Source organism: Ostrinia furnacalis, unplaced genomic scaffold, assembly GCF_004193835.3.
Source record: "Ostrinia furnacalis isolate ACB-3 unplaced genomic scaffold, ASM419383v2 OfSCF2780, whole genome shotgun sequence".
Classification (NCBI taxonomy): Eukaryota; Metazoa; Arthropoda; class Insecta; order Lepidoptera; family Crambidae; genus Ostrinia; species Ostrinia furnacalis.
In genome coordinates this window covers 107,508-121,770 of record NW_021133019.1, presented here as the reverse complement: position 1 = coordinate 121,770, position 14,263 = coordinate 107,508, and the positions used below count along the sequence as shown (strand labels likewise).

General features: G+C 41.8%; 1 protein-coding gene across 1 annotated transcript in view; it reads right to left on the bottom strand.

Annotated features, from left to right (window-relative positions):
• Positions 1 to 14,263, bottom strand: part of Gro (groucho) — a 69,238-nt gene that overhangs the window by 18,729 nt on the left and 36,246 nt on the right. The window contains exon 7 of the mRNA XM_028309403.1: positions 11,380 to 11,405. Within this exon, the coding sequence (XP_028165204.1) occupies positions 11,380 to 11,405 (26 nt within the window). The remainder of the gene's footprint in view (positions 1 to 11,379; positions 11,406 to 14,263) is intronic.

Genomic DNA, 14,263 nt, shown 5'->3' with positions numbered 1-14,263 from the left:
TGAGTGCTCTTGCCTCTTATCGTGATTACACCGGCCGCTACCTGAACTGAGCGTTTGTAAAAAAGCTAATCATTCGAAAACGAGAATCTGCAGATCGTCGGAAACCGTGGCCATCAAAACATAACAAAAAAATTAATCGTCAGCGAGCGCGTAAACCGCGGGCGACTTTAAAATTAACTTTACCGGTTCATTCGTATACATAAATAATGGAGGAATTTCTGAATACACATTAAACTCCTATAAAGAATACATTAGCATAAATTTATGGTAGCGAGTCGGCGTTTCGAGCGCGTTTTTACGTGACTCGTAAAGTTTATAGTCGCGAGTGGAGGATTGCGTTTACTGCGCTCGCTATCGGTTTATGGCCGACCCCAAATAACCAAATTGCCTGGTGCTCGTTGTCGGCTGACGTGCGCCCCCGCGCCCCGCCAATCTGTTTCCGACCACTCACTCTTCGTTACGCCGCTTTCCGCGCGAGCCCGCCGCACTCGCCTCCAGTGCACTTGGAAAGCTGCCCAATGCGATTGATGCTCCTGCGAGAGTCGAACATCCCGAACCAAATCTTAATATCCAGGCCATCAATCATAAAGGGATTACGCACGTACTTTACGCGAGCCAATAGACCGAATTAACGTTGCGGCCGGGCAGATGTAACAAAGTAAATTCCGGGGAAGCCGTCGATAAGCAATCTCACCCCGCCCCTTGCTCCATTACAGGAGTAATTAGCACAATTAACAGGAGCGGGCGAGGGCCGGAGGGGGAGGCGCGATCGCTTTCACGCACGCAAACAAATGTCACGTGGCGTAGCGCCTTAATTAAAACGATAATTGAGTTGACTTGCGAAATTCATCCGCCATTTCAACATTCCGAGAGAAATTTCACGGAAACTCCCCTCGAAACTACGAAGCCCTTAAGTGTCGACGACTTTAATTTTGTGTTAGCGTCTACTTTGCGGTCTCCAGGCAAATTTTAATACGGTGTACGCGGCCTCGCTTTTGTGAAATTACTTAAATAAATTACACCGAATCGAGTTTCGTCGCTATGCTGAGAGGCAACTCGTTTGGAAAATTGCCGACGAAGAAATAAAGTCGCGATAACGAGAAACTTTCGTCAAAAGCTCTCCGCGCGCGAGGAACAATGTTTTCATCACCTCGCGCGGCTACAATGAGCGGAGTGAATTAAGTAAATATGAATCAGGGGTTTATTTTCATTGGGTTCTCAAGATAATTGCAGTAATAAAGCGTGTCAGAACGACGCGTTAGCCGGCCGGTGTTGACAAAGCCGACTCCTTTAATTGTGATCCGTCGCTTAAATCAAAGAGGGTGCGGAGGGACGAGCCCTCGCAGGATTCCTTCGCTGCAATATGTGCGTCGGCACTCCCGCCACGGTTTAATGCCGGAGATAAACAATTCGTTCCGCCTTAACGAACGACTCACTCCAACGACATAATAGCACTAAAAATTAATTTGTAAAGGTCACTGTCCGACATTTAAAAAATTATGACTCATAAAAGTAATTTAAGCGTCGGTCCACTGTGTTACACCGCGTATTATCGTGCATGTTTAATAACATGTTAAAAACACGCTTATGGCGGTGAACGCTAACAAGATTTGACGAAAGTTTATGAATGTGGTACAAGCATACGGCTAATTTAGTTATTATCATAACTTGTGAAAGAGGTTTCATTAATGCGTTTACGTCTCGTCGTCGAATAATTTTATTACTGGTCTGATAGTAATTACTACTATAAATGTGCTAAACCAGTATAGCCTAAGGGCTTCAGGAAAAATGCCCTCCTCGGGGTTGATTCTGGCGCTCATTGTAACATGTTTTTGAATGAGGCTAATTTATAAACAGCACTTATGTGAAACTTAAAATTATGGTATTTTTAACATGATTGTATAATACATACAATAATTTTGTGTTTCACCACTAAGATCTCTCAAGAAGTGCTGAAGTAATGTGTGTAATTATGCACTCGCAGTAGACTTGGATTTATTTAAATAAGGCATTTGAACAGTTAATTAGTACAATGATGGAAAGTCGTAGGATCAGCGCGAGTAGCGCAAGGGTCGCACGGTCGTGTTAAACGAGAACTCCCTCACCACCCGTCAATAAAACATTAAACACGTAACAAGTTTATGCGCAGCGACAACCCTAGCGGATTCCGCCACTTCGTTAATCCGGGGCGGGGGCAGCCCTAAATTAGGGTCGAGACAAGCCGTAATCCCCCGCTCGGCGCGACGGGGGATTTATATTGTTATTGCTCCGCGTCCGGAATTATACGAGGGTTGAGGGACTAATGAAAGGGGAAATTTAATTCCTAATGATTCTCGTCTTAGTCCGTAACGAGGAAACTCGAAAAAGGGCTGCGACCCGCGTACTTTTTATGATTAATCGGTCGAAACGAGTAGGTTACGAGTATCATCGATCCTTTGTTTACGTTAGTGTTTTTGTAGACGGGGAAGGTTTGTCGACACGGAGTTAACGATCAAATTGGATTACAAATTTATTCATGAAACATTTTCAATGCTCGTACACGGCAGCGAGGAGGCGAAGCATATGTAAATGATCGCGCTCGGAGGGAACGTGGCGAGCATAGAGGCGGTGCAGCGTGTTGGCGGGAGCGTGTCACGGCGAGAGACAACCCGCACGCCGGCCGCATTGTTAAACACGCGCCCGGCCGCAGAGCACCGCTACACTACTCGCTACCCGCCGACCAATCGACAATACACCCGCTGATATTACACAAAACCGCACAGCTACGTATAGTTAAGTCCTTTGAGCAACGCAAGTAAACTGCAATAGAATTTTAAGCCCTCAATTACAACATGTCGTGCAGAGGATTTTCAGGAAAATGAAAAGATTTTCATGCTAATAACTGAGGGAGCTTTTCGTTTATTCGCAATTCTGGGATATAATTATTTTCATTTGCAAAAATGGACTGACTTATCTAAAATGATCAACAAACAATTTAAGTTCTTTCAAGTCATTATACAATGTTCTTTGACTCTACATCATGTTCATGAAAAAACATCCCTTACAAGTAAATCCCTTCTGTTCTGCAAAAAGGTGGCTGTGTAACAGCCACCTTTTTGCACCAGCCACAAATAATTTTGCTTAGCTACATAAGAAAAGCCTACGAAGTTATGACCTGACGCAATGAAGCCTCCAAACAAAATAACGCAAACAAGGTAAATAGTAGCGCGGCGAATCGGCTAAACCTCCCTTTGATCGCGGTAAGCCGTAGGTACTTCACGAACAGAGCCGAAGGCGAGCACCGTTAAGAATCTATCCTCGACTTCGAAAATTGTATAATCCGGTATGAAGTGAGAATCTATCTTGTAACATTTGATAACAGATTTTTCTCACGCTTTGAAGTAACAACTATAACTACCACACAAATTAAAACGTGAGAAAGCTTTTTAAAGTACAGTCGCAGAATGAAAAGGTTCGTCACCTTAGTGTCGGTTTTCGCTTGCACTAGGTACTGTAAGAGTCAAACCTGCCAACATAACCGTGCAAGAAACAGTGCTGCTAACATTTAAATAAATATGACGTTTGCTAACAAATAAGGTTTTGCTTGTTTATTTTTCTATCCCATCAGTGCAATGCAATGATGACATTGACCAATTGACAATAGTTTTTTTTATTTAATAGAAATAATAATGGCAGGTTGAGCCAACAAGAAGGTTTTAGTTTATCAATCATAATAATCTTCTTGACAAGATAAATCGTCAAACAACTTTGATCTGAATAATTTTGAACTATACTGACGAACAGTTAAAGATTATTTTCTCTAACTCGAGATTATTCTGTAACATAGTTTTAAAAGGTAATATGTGCTCGCGATTCGTTGAAGGAATCAATTTGAAAACTGACGAACCTTTTCATTCCGTGACTGTACACAGCGTCAGCGCATTTCGCACGTAGTGCAAGTAGAGAAGCGAGCCGGCGCGCCACCCGCTCTTCCGCTTATTACGCGCCGACTAATTGAGATAAATTATGAAGACGTGCACCGAGCCGCGAGCTATCGCACCACCTCGCGCTGCTAATTACATGCAGCGATTTCAATTATACAACAACTCTAGCGTGTTTCGCCGAGGGACGAGTCGTTTGTTTTTATTCTCACATTTACGAGGAATTAATCGTAATTATAGCGTCAAAATAACGCATTGTAAAGGTGAGGTTTAGAGTAATTAGAGGTGTGGTTATGGCGAGTCGTAAAAGGGAACGGAGCGAGGTGCAATAAATGGGTTCGGAGGAAGGTAGCTGGATGCGGGGCCACACACGTCGCAGCGCAGTGCGGGTGACCACAACAGAGAGCGTGTGTGCCGACCGCACTGTCGCGCCTCTATCACGCTGACTCGTCAGTGTTGCGGTCAAGTGACGACAACCTACCTACTGCATAGCACTACGCAAAGCCCCTCGCAAATTAAATTGCAAATCTGGAGCTATGCGAAACCTGAACAGGACAGTGTTCAATCAAATGTAGAATCTTTCATAAAAGGGCCATTCTTATTCTTACGNTTAGTAATTTGGCCATAACTTCGTCAATTTTTGTCGTAGAACAAAAATTTTTAGACTGTGTATTAAGGATTTCTTAGCCCTATAAATCTGCATTCACAGCTAAAAATCGAAATGATCCTCATTGCACAAGATCTGCTAATTCACAGATAGTTTTTTGGATATATCGGACACGTTCCAAATTGTCACGGCCATGGTATTAAAAATGTGTCACTACCGCAAACTATTTAAGTACATGGTCGTGACATTACAACGCGTGGTTGTGACATTCTATTTTTATTATTTAATAGTTTTTGTTGTTCTGCTAAATTATTTTGTGTATTATGCAATTTTAAGGAGTAGCCTTTTAGTAAGTGTACTTATTTTTTGCTAGTATGATTTTCTAGATGCCACGAAGGAAAAATTATTGCACTTTCTCATTTCTGCAGTAATATCAAATTTTACTGAGACAGCTCCCGGTAAAGGCCCTGCAGAGGTGGTCGGAGTTGTTTTAAAAGGAATTGCTATTAACCATATTTTTAGTGGTACGGTGACTATGAAACATGTTTAAGTTGTCAAAACCAACTGTTATGTGAATCCTACAGAAATCTCATTTGATACTCAATTAGGTACCTACTGTGTTTAAGATTTACTAATTTGTTAAGCATATTATCATATCGAAACCATGTAGGTAGCATATCGGAAGCATGATCAGATAGTGCCAATAATAAAAAGTCTATTTTTTTATTATCTAGTAGATATATTAACTACCTGACGGTATTTTTGATCTCAATTTTAATTAAATTTTTGGATGTTCAGAAAAAAGTACATATTACCAAATAACACCTTTGTTGATGAAACGAATTTAGTGTATTTTATTGTTAATCAATTTAAACTATTATGATATAAATTTAACAACATAAATATAAATATTTACAGTAAAAATGTAAAACTGTCACATCCGTGTCATGCTGTGTCACAGCCGTGTTTACGTAGGCTATTTTGTTTCCTTTCCGAGGGCTTTAAGGTTGTCCATATACATCAAAAGTATGCTTTTGGTTTATACTTTCGATACACATCACAAAAAGTTGAAAAAAAAAATCTTTCATTTTAAAAAAAAAATTGGCACAAATTTAAGAATGGCCCAAAATGTAGTTAGCATTCGCTGTAAATACATGATGCTTAGAAAATTTATTTTTAGTGGAACCTACCGCCTTTGTTTAGCTGAAATTTTACTAGTTGCAGGCAATATCATTTTCAAAATTCAAAACATTCATAAACTGCAGATGCATTTCATTGTGAAAGGTTATCTAATATTACATTTGCGGTTGTGAATCCGTTTTGTTTACGATACGCTTCTATAAATTGCATAAAATATTGCACTTGAGATACGTATCGGCGAATGCAATACGTATTGAATATTTCATTTGGAATATTGAATGAGGGGGAGCGCGGGCGCTCGGGCGTCGGTCGTGCGACATGGAGCGACACGGCTCGCCGCATCCAGCCCCGAATGTCGAACACGATACACGAAACAATGACTACGGATCGCCGCACTGCCGCCTAATACATAACTGGAATACAAACGAGGAAACAGTATGACACGAGTAACGAGAACCGAGGACGTAAAATCACATAACTGAATCAAGAGCTGGCATCTACACACACATTTCAACTGAACATAGCTGTCTGGAATTTTATGTATGTTAGTAGTAGCATGTGTAATGACTGGAACTTCTGTTCAGATACTAGAAATTTTTTCAACATTTTTTAAAGCCACTGAAGTAAATGCGATACACCATACACCATGTTCTTGTTTTTCTTTGGTTAAAAATCACGCGTGCGGAACGGCATACGTGATAATAAGGTAAAATCATACTGATTTGTATTTACATCTACTGGTTAACTTGCCTGTTTTTAAAGATAATTTTATGTTTTTTTTGATGATGTCGAAAAGTAATAACACAGAATGGTATCTGTGCATTGTGCAAGCAACTGAGGCAGCAGTGCAACGGCATTAAGATAGATATTGTGACGGGTGGCGAGGTAGGAGGGGGTGATTCGATCAAGCTTGCATAAATCGATGCGATACGGCCCGATCGGGAACAAAGCCGCAGCTCAGAAGAGCAATACCCTTGCCTGCCTCCGACATACGTAAGTCCTACGTATTGAACTTAAGAAAGGAAGCGTTTGGCAAAGAACGGTGATTCCTTTGCCTGTTGAACTCGTAAGATGTTGAGAACTCTTTGTAAGATTGAAGACGTTTCAAAATACGCGTCTATTTTCAGGTCACATTGCTTTGGTTTCGATGAGTTATTCTTATTGTTAGGGTTGCCTATGTGTTTACTCAAAAAGTGATTTGCAATTCACCCAAGTCGCTAAATTAACGCTATTATATTCAGGAAATAGAAACAACATCCAGAACAGATGCTGGGCAATATTTTTCACTCCCCGCTTACAATTAATCTTTGTGTAACAAGATCCTTATTTGCTAAGATTAGTGAAATAAACATATCAATACCAAACATCACACAGCTCAGCTAATTCTGTGATAAATCTGATGTGAGAGCCTATAAATAAATAAATCAATAATCTCTATGCATTGAATGCCTAATCTTAATCGTTGTTGCGGTAAGCGGCCGTGATTCGAAAGTCAAAATAAATTCATAAGTGAAAACAATGCAATAAATCTCTACATGTCCCATTGTATTCTAAATACAACAATGGTAATCTCCAAGTTGCTGTGATCAGATTTTAGCCTTAAAGGTAGCATTCGGATCAAGACGACCGCGACGCGAGACCGCGACTCGAGACCGCGACCGGCGACCGGTCGCAGGTCGCAGGGCGACAGCTACTTACGAATCTTCGCGACACGAGTCGTGCGACCCATACGAAACTCAGTATGTTTGCAGTTAAAGTAAAATAGTACCTATCTGTAAACAATAAAAATAAGTACATTTTCTAATAAAAATATGTATCATTTGAACTTACTTGTTTTATTTAATGCTTTTCCAATTTTTTCCCAAATATTGTCTCTCACAGTATTATCTTTATAAGCTTGAAGTCTCGTATTGAATACAGGTGCGTTTTTACTTACTAATTCTATTAAAATTTCGTCTTCGTGCGAAGAAAACACGGCCATTTTGCATCTGTCGCGCCACGGCACTGCCTTGTGAGCGACCGAGTCGCGCGACGCAAGTAGCCGGCAGGCCACGCCCACACGTCGCGCGACTCGGTCGCTTGCATCCGTCAGCACTTCCTATTAATTCATATAAAGCAGTGGGTCGCGGTCGCCGGTCGCGGTCTCGAGTCGCGGTCTCGCGTCGCGGTCGTCTTGATCCGAATGCTACCTTTAGGTATTTGCAATAGATCGATATCAATTTGCTACTGCCTTATTCCCTTTCGTATCCATTATCAGATGGTTTCAATAGATAAGACCGACTTCACATTTAAACATTAGTTAGGCATGACTGAACTGAATGACAGAGACGAATTGGCTTTTAAACCTGCCGCAAAATGACTACCGGTTAGACTGGGAATGCCTAAAGACATCTCAGGAGATTAATAGTTGATGCAATGTAACAACCAAATCAGGTAGGTATCTTGAACTATCTTGAAATGTCATGGAACTCGCTAAGAATGGAAGAACAGAATTACAGATAAAGGCAAAAAGCAAATCAAGATCTCTAGGGGCACTTTGTCAAGTAACCCCAAAACAAAAAGTTCTTTCAATAAAAGCTCTTACAAGTAACTTTTTGTATCAAATCCTTGGGAGAAAAAACAAAACGGCACGAAGACGACTACCGCGCAATCTGTTTCACTTTAGGCCGTCTTAATAATTACAAGTGGCCATTCCTTCCAATTAAGAAAAGTCTCGGGCGATAAATTGTGAAGAGTGTCGCGGCGCGCTCCGGGCGACTGTTGTTACACTCCGCGTAAACACGCCGGCTAGGGTTGCCACTGCCGACAAAACCTGCAGTCTCGCATCGACGCTTCGATGAAACACTCATCATCTCTCACCTCCTCAAATAGAATTTACACGCGCCGCTGCCGTCTTAATTAAAGGAGCGCACCTTTAAATACCCACCGACTCGAGCGTATCGGAGAACAAACGCAAATTTATTCTGACCGGAGTTTTTTTCGGCATCTATTAAATAAAGAAGTCGAGGAGAATGCTAAACAAGGTTGAGCGGCCCTCGGCCTGCGAGTTTTCCACTTGAAGTGGTGAGCGGGTGGCGCGGCGACGATCGGGGGAGGGGCCCGGGGGTGTTATTCAGAGTGGCTTAGATAAGGTAAGGAGGATGAAGAGGCGAGATGCGCGGCGTAATGAACCGGCTCCGAGCAGTTTTTGTGTGGTTCGGGCGCCCAAATTGAATATTAGGCGCGATTTGAGAGCGAATGAGCGGGCGGCAGAAATAAATCCGCGGTTATTATGTTACCCAAATGAGATTGTGGAAAGGCTCGCCCTGTTAGGCTTAGGGACGCTGCTCAATTTCGCGTCGGTGTAAATTGGCAGTCGTAAAGTTTGTTATATTTGCGGGAGTTCGAGATCTTTGAGCCGGGTTCATTGGTTTGAGGCACTTATATTGATTACGTTCTAGGTAACAAGCTAATAGCGAAATTTGTTCAACAATGTTTGCGTCTACAATTCCATTGTGTATTTTAGATGTCGTGTTTCGTGCCATCCATAAAACTGGCAGCGAGTGGTCCAACAGCGAGTTTCTCTACATTGTTAAAATAAACAGCGGGCTGATGTATCGGAAAATCAAATACACGGCGTGCGATGTTTGCAAATAAACAGCGAGCCGGTTGCAACAGTGTAGCACCTTCGTGATTCGCAGTAAAAACATTCGCCGGACAAACGGGCGAGGCACGAACTCGGTGTAACCTGACGCCCCCTCGAGCTGCCGCAGCCAAGACGCGCTCGGTTTATGTAAACTTTATTACGGCGTGCATTTCTCCCTGCCCCCATCTCCCGGCTCAAATTGTAAGGCGCGTCCGTGCATTACTCAGCTCGCCGCGTGTTTGCACAGATCGACGGCTCCGTGAGCGGACTGCCAACACGCCGCGTATCGAGGTCACACTGCAAGATAAACTCTTCACGTGCTCTCCTCAAGTTATAAACTTGCCTACCTCGCTTAAGTTTTGCTAAAGCACTCTATGATGGACTTTTATGAGACGAACTTATTTGGACGAGCTATTTTACGTCGGATAAAATGACTTATGAATTAAGGTCCATTAAGCAGACCGTTTGTTAAAATAATAAAATGTAACTGTAATGTCTTGCGTCAATATTATTTTCTTCAATGCTGCAAATATTAGTAGAAAATTAAATTTACAATTAACTGCGAAAATGTTTTACTAGTGTTATTATATATAATATTTCTTAAACAACTTGTTGAAATAGATTTGTTGATTTCGCGCATCATTAGTTTTGGAGTGTTGGAAATGTTTCTCTAATCCGGTTTCTTAACAAACAAAAATAGCTCATAATAGCTGGTAGAATGAGACAGTTGATTTGAGAATGATTAATATTTTATAGATGTAACGTGCAATGAAGTCAGGAGAGAAGTAGGTTAGTGCAACAAAGAGTGTTATAAAACAGGCGTGGGGGGTATCGATTCGCATGCATTCCGCGAGGCGGTGCACGTAGGGTTGCCAGGCGTCCGGCTTTAGCCGGACATGTTTAGCTTTTTAGGGGCTTGTCCGGCGAAATATTGTCTTGTCCGGCCTGTCCGGCTTTTTATGTGGCTACCGCGCCAGATAGTACCCACTCAAGAGCTATGACGCTTATTGCACCCCCCCCCCGTGACATGGTACGTTAGCTATTAAAAAAGTATGTCCGGCTTTTAGGGTAAAATGTCCGGCCAAATGAAGCACAGAGTCCGGCTTTTGTGTTTTTGGACCTGGCAACCCTAGGTGCACGGCACATCTGTGCGGTGCGCCGCTGCGTTCATCCGAGCACAACAACAGGGGGCGCCACCCCCGCCCACACTGTAGCACGATAGCCGACATTCGCAACACCTCGCGAACGACGCACTCGGTCGCGAGCTCACTTCACACAAGGGTCGACACTTATTGATATACCTAATTCGTTAAGGGTTTTTGTTGTGCTTAGCGTTTTGATTTAGATTGTATGGCTGTATTGTTTGTGGATTATCTAATCAAGTAGTTTAATTACCTACTTCGTTCTTTTAAAAAGGTCGTAAGTTGATGCAACATCCTTACCTATTATTTTAAATAACAGTTCTGTCACAAACAATAAAAATAATTTTATCCAAGTAGACGTCTTTCTAGAGTTTGTTCTGCCTTCAGTCTGCCCGGTAATCTGGTTTCCTGTTCTTACGTTTCCACTTCACTCTATCTAAAACTATTTCAATGATAGAGCTCTTTATTATCGCCCCTTTACAACAGCATTCTAAGAAGTTTACTAAGCTTCAATCACCGGCTTCTCTTGAGTAGCAAGCAATTGACTAAATTATGTTTTATGAGATAGAAATCAAAGTGGGCTGTCCAGTTTAGAATAGCACATCTATTGGTTTGATTAAGAATTTATCGTCTATTTATCGTTAGTCTTAACGTTCGCTACTACATCAAATCAGCTTCCTTGAAAAAGCTGTTAGTGACAAAATGTGATTAGAATTTGTAAACGGGTAGCAACCCTGCTGCGGGGTGCGCCACTTGCACCACCCACTTGTTCCAGCCAGGGCCGTGTTATGAAATCAACGTGTTCAAGCGCACCACTCCTCCGCGTTCACATTCCCAAATGGAAAAGGCAGTATGACGCTTGTTGGGGAATTTTTCAAAGCGAAATTCGTCGTCGCAGTTTTAACAACCCGGGACAGAAATTGGAAAAAGTTGTGTGTTACTCACATGTCTTTCCTCTGCTGAGCTGATACCTGCGGACAAAAGAAATTTTAATATTTCATTTTATAAATGTTTTGCGTTTTTTTTCCTGTTACGGATGTAGTTGAATAAAAGTTGCTTTGGTGCTTTCGCAATTAATAAAGAGAATAAAATAACCGTTTGCTTTTGTAAACATCTTTGTGGTGAACTGTAAACTTTAGAACGATTCGAATGTTTTTCTTTCAGCGTTGCAAAAGGTAAATCTGTTTATAATCCTGTCCCGTCTACGTTTCGCTTAATTGCATTTTAGTAAAGCTAAATCAACGCAATTTGTTATAAAGCACAAACGAATCAATTATTAGCTTCTCCAACCCTAATTACCAATTCCGTGACTTCCCATCTAAAGCCAAATTGGTTTATATTACGGATATCGATTATAACATAGACGTGCACGGGTCTCAGGGAGCGGGTGTAAAGTGCCCGATGAATATTGTAGGGGATGTCGCTGTCTGTGCCGCAACTTCCCGCCTAATGTCCTTCCGATGTATATGTAGCATAGATGTTTGTTTGTTTATACGGTATGTCTTCATCTACTTATTAAGGAAATCGTTTTTAAAAGAAAGAAACATTATTTTCTTTGCTTTTTACAGCACTGCCAACGATTTCTTTCTGTTTAGCATGAACCAGTGCTAGTTACCCGCAGCCTAAAACTTGATAACAATAATTTTCCTTAAAGTGCTTAGATTTTTTACGATGTCCTGTCGTTCAAACCCTAAAAATAGTCACATCACACAAAGACACCAAATAAAGGCATGTGAACAATATGTCGAGAGTTGGTTGGAGACTTGAAAACTGACAGCTTCATGAAAGTCGAGTTGTAAGGTTAAAACATCCATCTTTAGACTTTGCAAATTCGTCAACCTAACAGTACGAATATAGAGCTAGTTGTTAAGTATATCTACTGAGGTAGTAGCAGTTTCGCAGCCACGGGTGACTGGCTGTAAATTAGCAAGCGTTCCCGCGGCACTTAGCTGACACCGACTGCCCGAATTAGAACCGTCTGGGTGGTGCATCAATCAGGGCCGCATTTCGCATACTATAAATCTTGCATCAGTTTTATGCACAATCCTAGATATCCTGTCAATTATCTATTTCAGCTATGGATAAGCGCTACTATGAGGTAGGCCGTCAGTATAGCTGAGTAGCTGCAATTTAGCGATCGTTTCAGATGCACTTAGCAGATACTAACGCTGCTTGAAATTCGGTATAGTACGGATCTATCAATGTGTAACAATGGAGCAACATTTGATCATCATCATCATCAACTTCTGCAACTTGTATAGAAATAGAAAAATATTTTATTGGCACTTAGTATTGTAACAAGTTGTTGGGGAATTCCTCTCTTAAGTTTATGTAACCTATATTGAGAGGAATTCACTCTTTCGTCACATCCATAGATGTTCTAAACTTACTTGTATAAGATCATTTATCCTCCTTTAGGGATTATGATATGAGGTGATATCATCCAGGTGAACAAAGTGGAATAATACTCCTTTAGGTGAATCAAAAACTTGCAAGAGCTTTATAAGGAAACAATGCTAAGCACCCTTTCGTATCGTATACAGCTGTGTGTGTTGAGCACCACACTCGAGGTAGTTCGTCAGCACGGCTGATTGGCTACAAATTAGCGATCGCTCCCGAGGCACTTAGCCGACGCCGACGACGCCCGAATTAGACCTATCTATTTCTAATTAACGCTACATAATATAAGGGTGTAAACAAAACCTACAGGTATAGCTTGTTAGTTTGATTGATAAAGCCTTTTCGACGTCTCCATGGAATTTGTAGTTATTGAAACAAAAGAAGATAGGAAAAGAAGAATCGAAGGATATTCAGCTTGAAATCTTCATTATTTAGCCTACATGATGTAACTTAGTACATATTTAATCAGTAACTTAATATCTTACGAATTACGAGTATAATTTAAGCCCCAGACATAAATTCAGCAGCAGTTAACAACTACAGTCGAGAATTGCCTACAGGTACGCACAAATGTTCATGAATAGCAACGTAGAATTACGTATGCAGATAGTAAACATCAAAGGCATTATCTGCCGCGTCTGATTCGCCACAAGTTTGCGAGCAATTGCCAGCCCAATCCCATTACTATGCACGTGCAGTACATATGTAACACATAAGAGCCAGACGCTGCATTAGCACCGCATGTATTGCTACAATTAATTTAAACGCAATGGCCTCAATTATTGACAACTATTCGACCATTTCGTCCACGTACGCATGAACGCTCAGCGCACATTAGTTAGGACAATGCAATCGTGTCATAACTGAGCTGTAAGTTTTCAATTACGCTATCGTAACCAATTAATCAGTGGCGCGTCATTATATTATTACCGTAGTAATTACTCGCGAGTACAGCGTTGTTTGTTCGAATGTATTATTTAGCGAGCATTAAAACGCGGCACGTCGGTCCGCGGCCGCATACGCTCAAGTCACCCGCAAAATTACGTTACTAATTGACTAAAACACGCGACGCTCACACCAGCAAGGAATAATTAATTGAGCGCGGGCAAGGTGAGGGGCTTGGTAGGGGCGGAGGGGGGCCATCTGCGCGGTAACTCTTACATCAGTACACCGATAATGGCACAAATTAGCCAGGGAAGTGGCAGGCGGAGGAGGGGAGCGGAACGAGGGGGCGCTAAGCCGGAACATCCCGGAGCGCAGATTACCGCTTGCTTTTGTAATTAACCGGAGCGACGGGCGGCTTCCAAATCCATTTCTGTGTTACATTTTCATTTGTGGCGCGGTCGTCCCCGCCGCGCCGGGATTACCCGCGCTCCACTGAAAACTGAAAACCCCGCTTCCTGGTGTTTGTCATTGCTGTAGATATTTT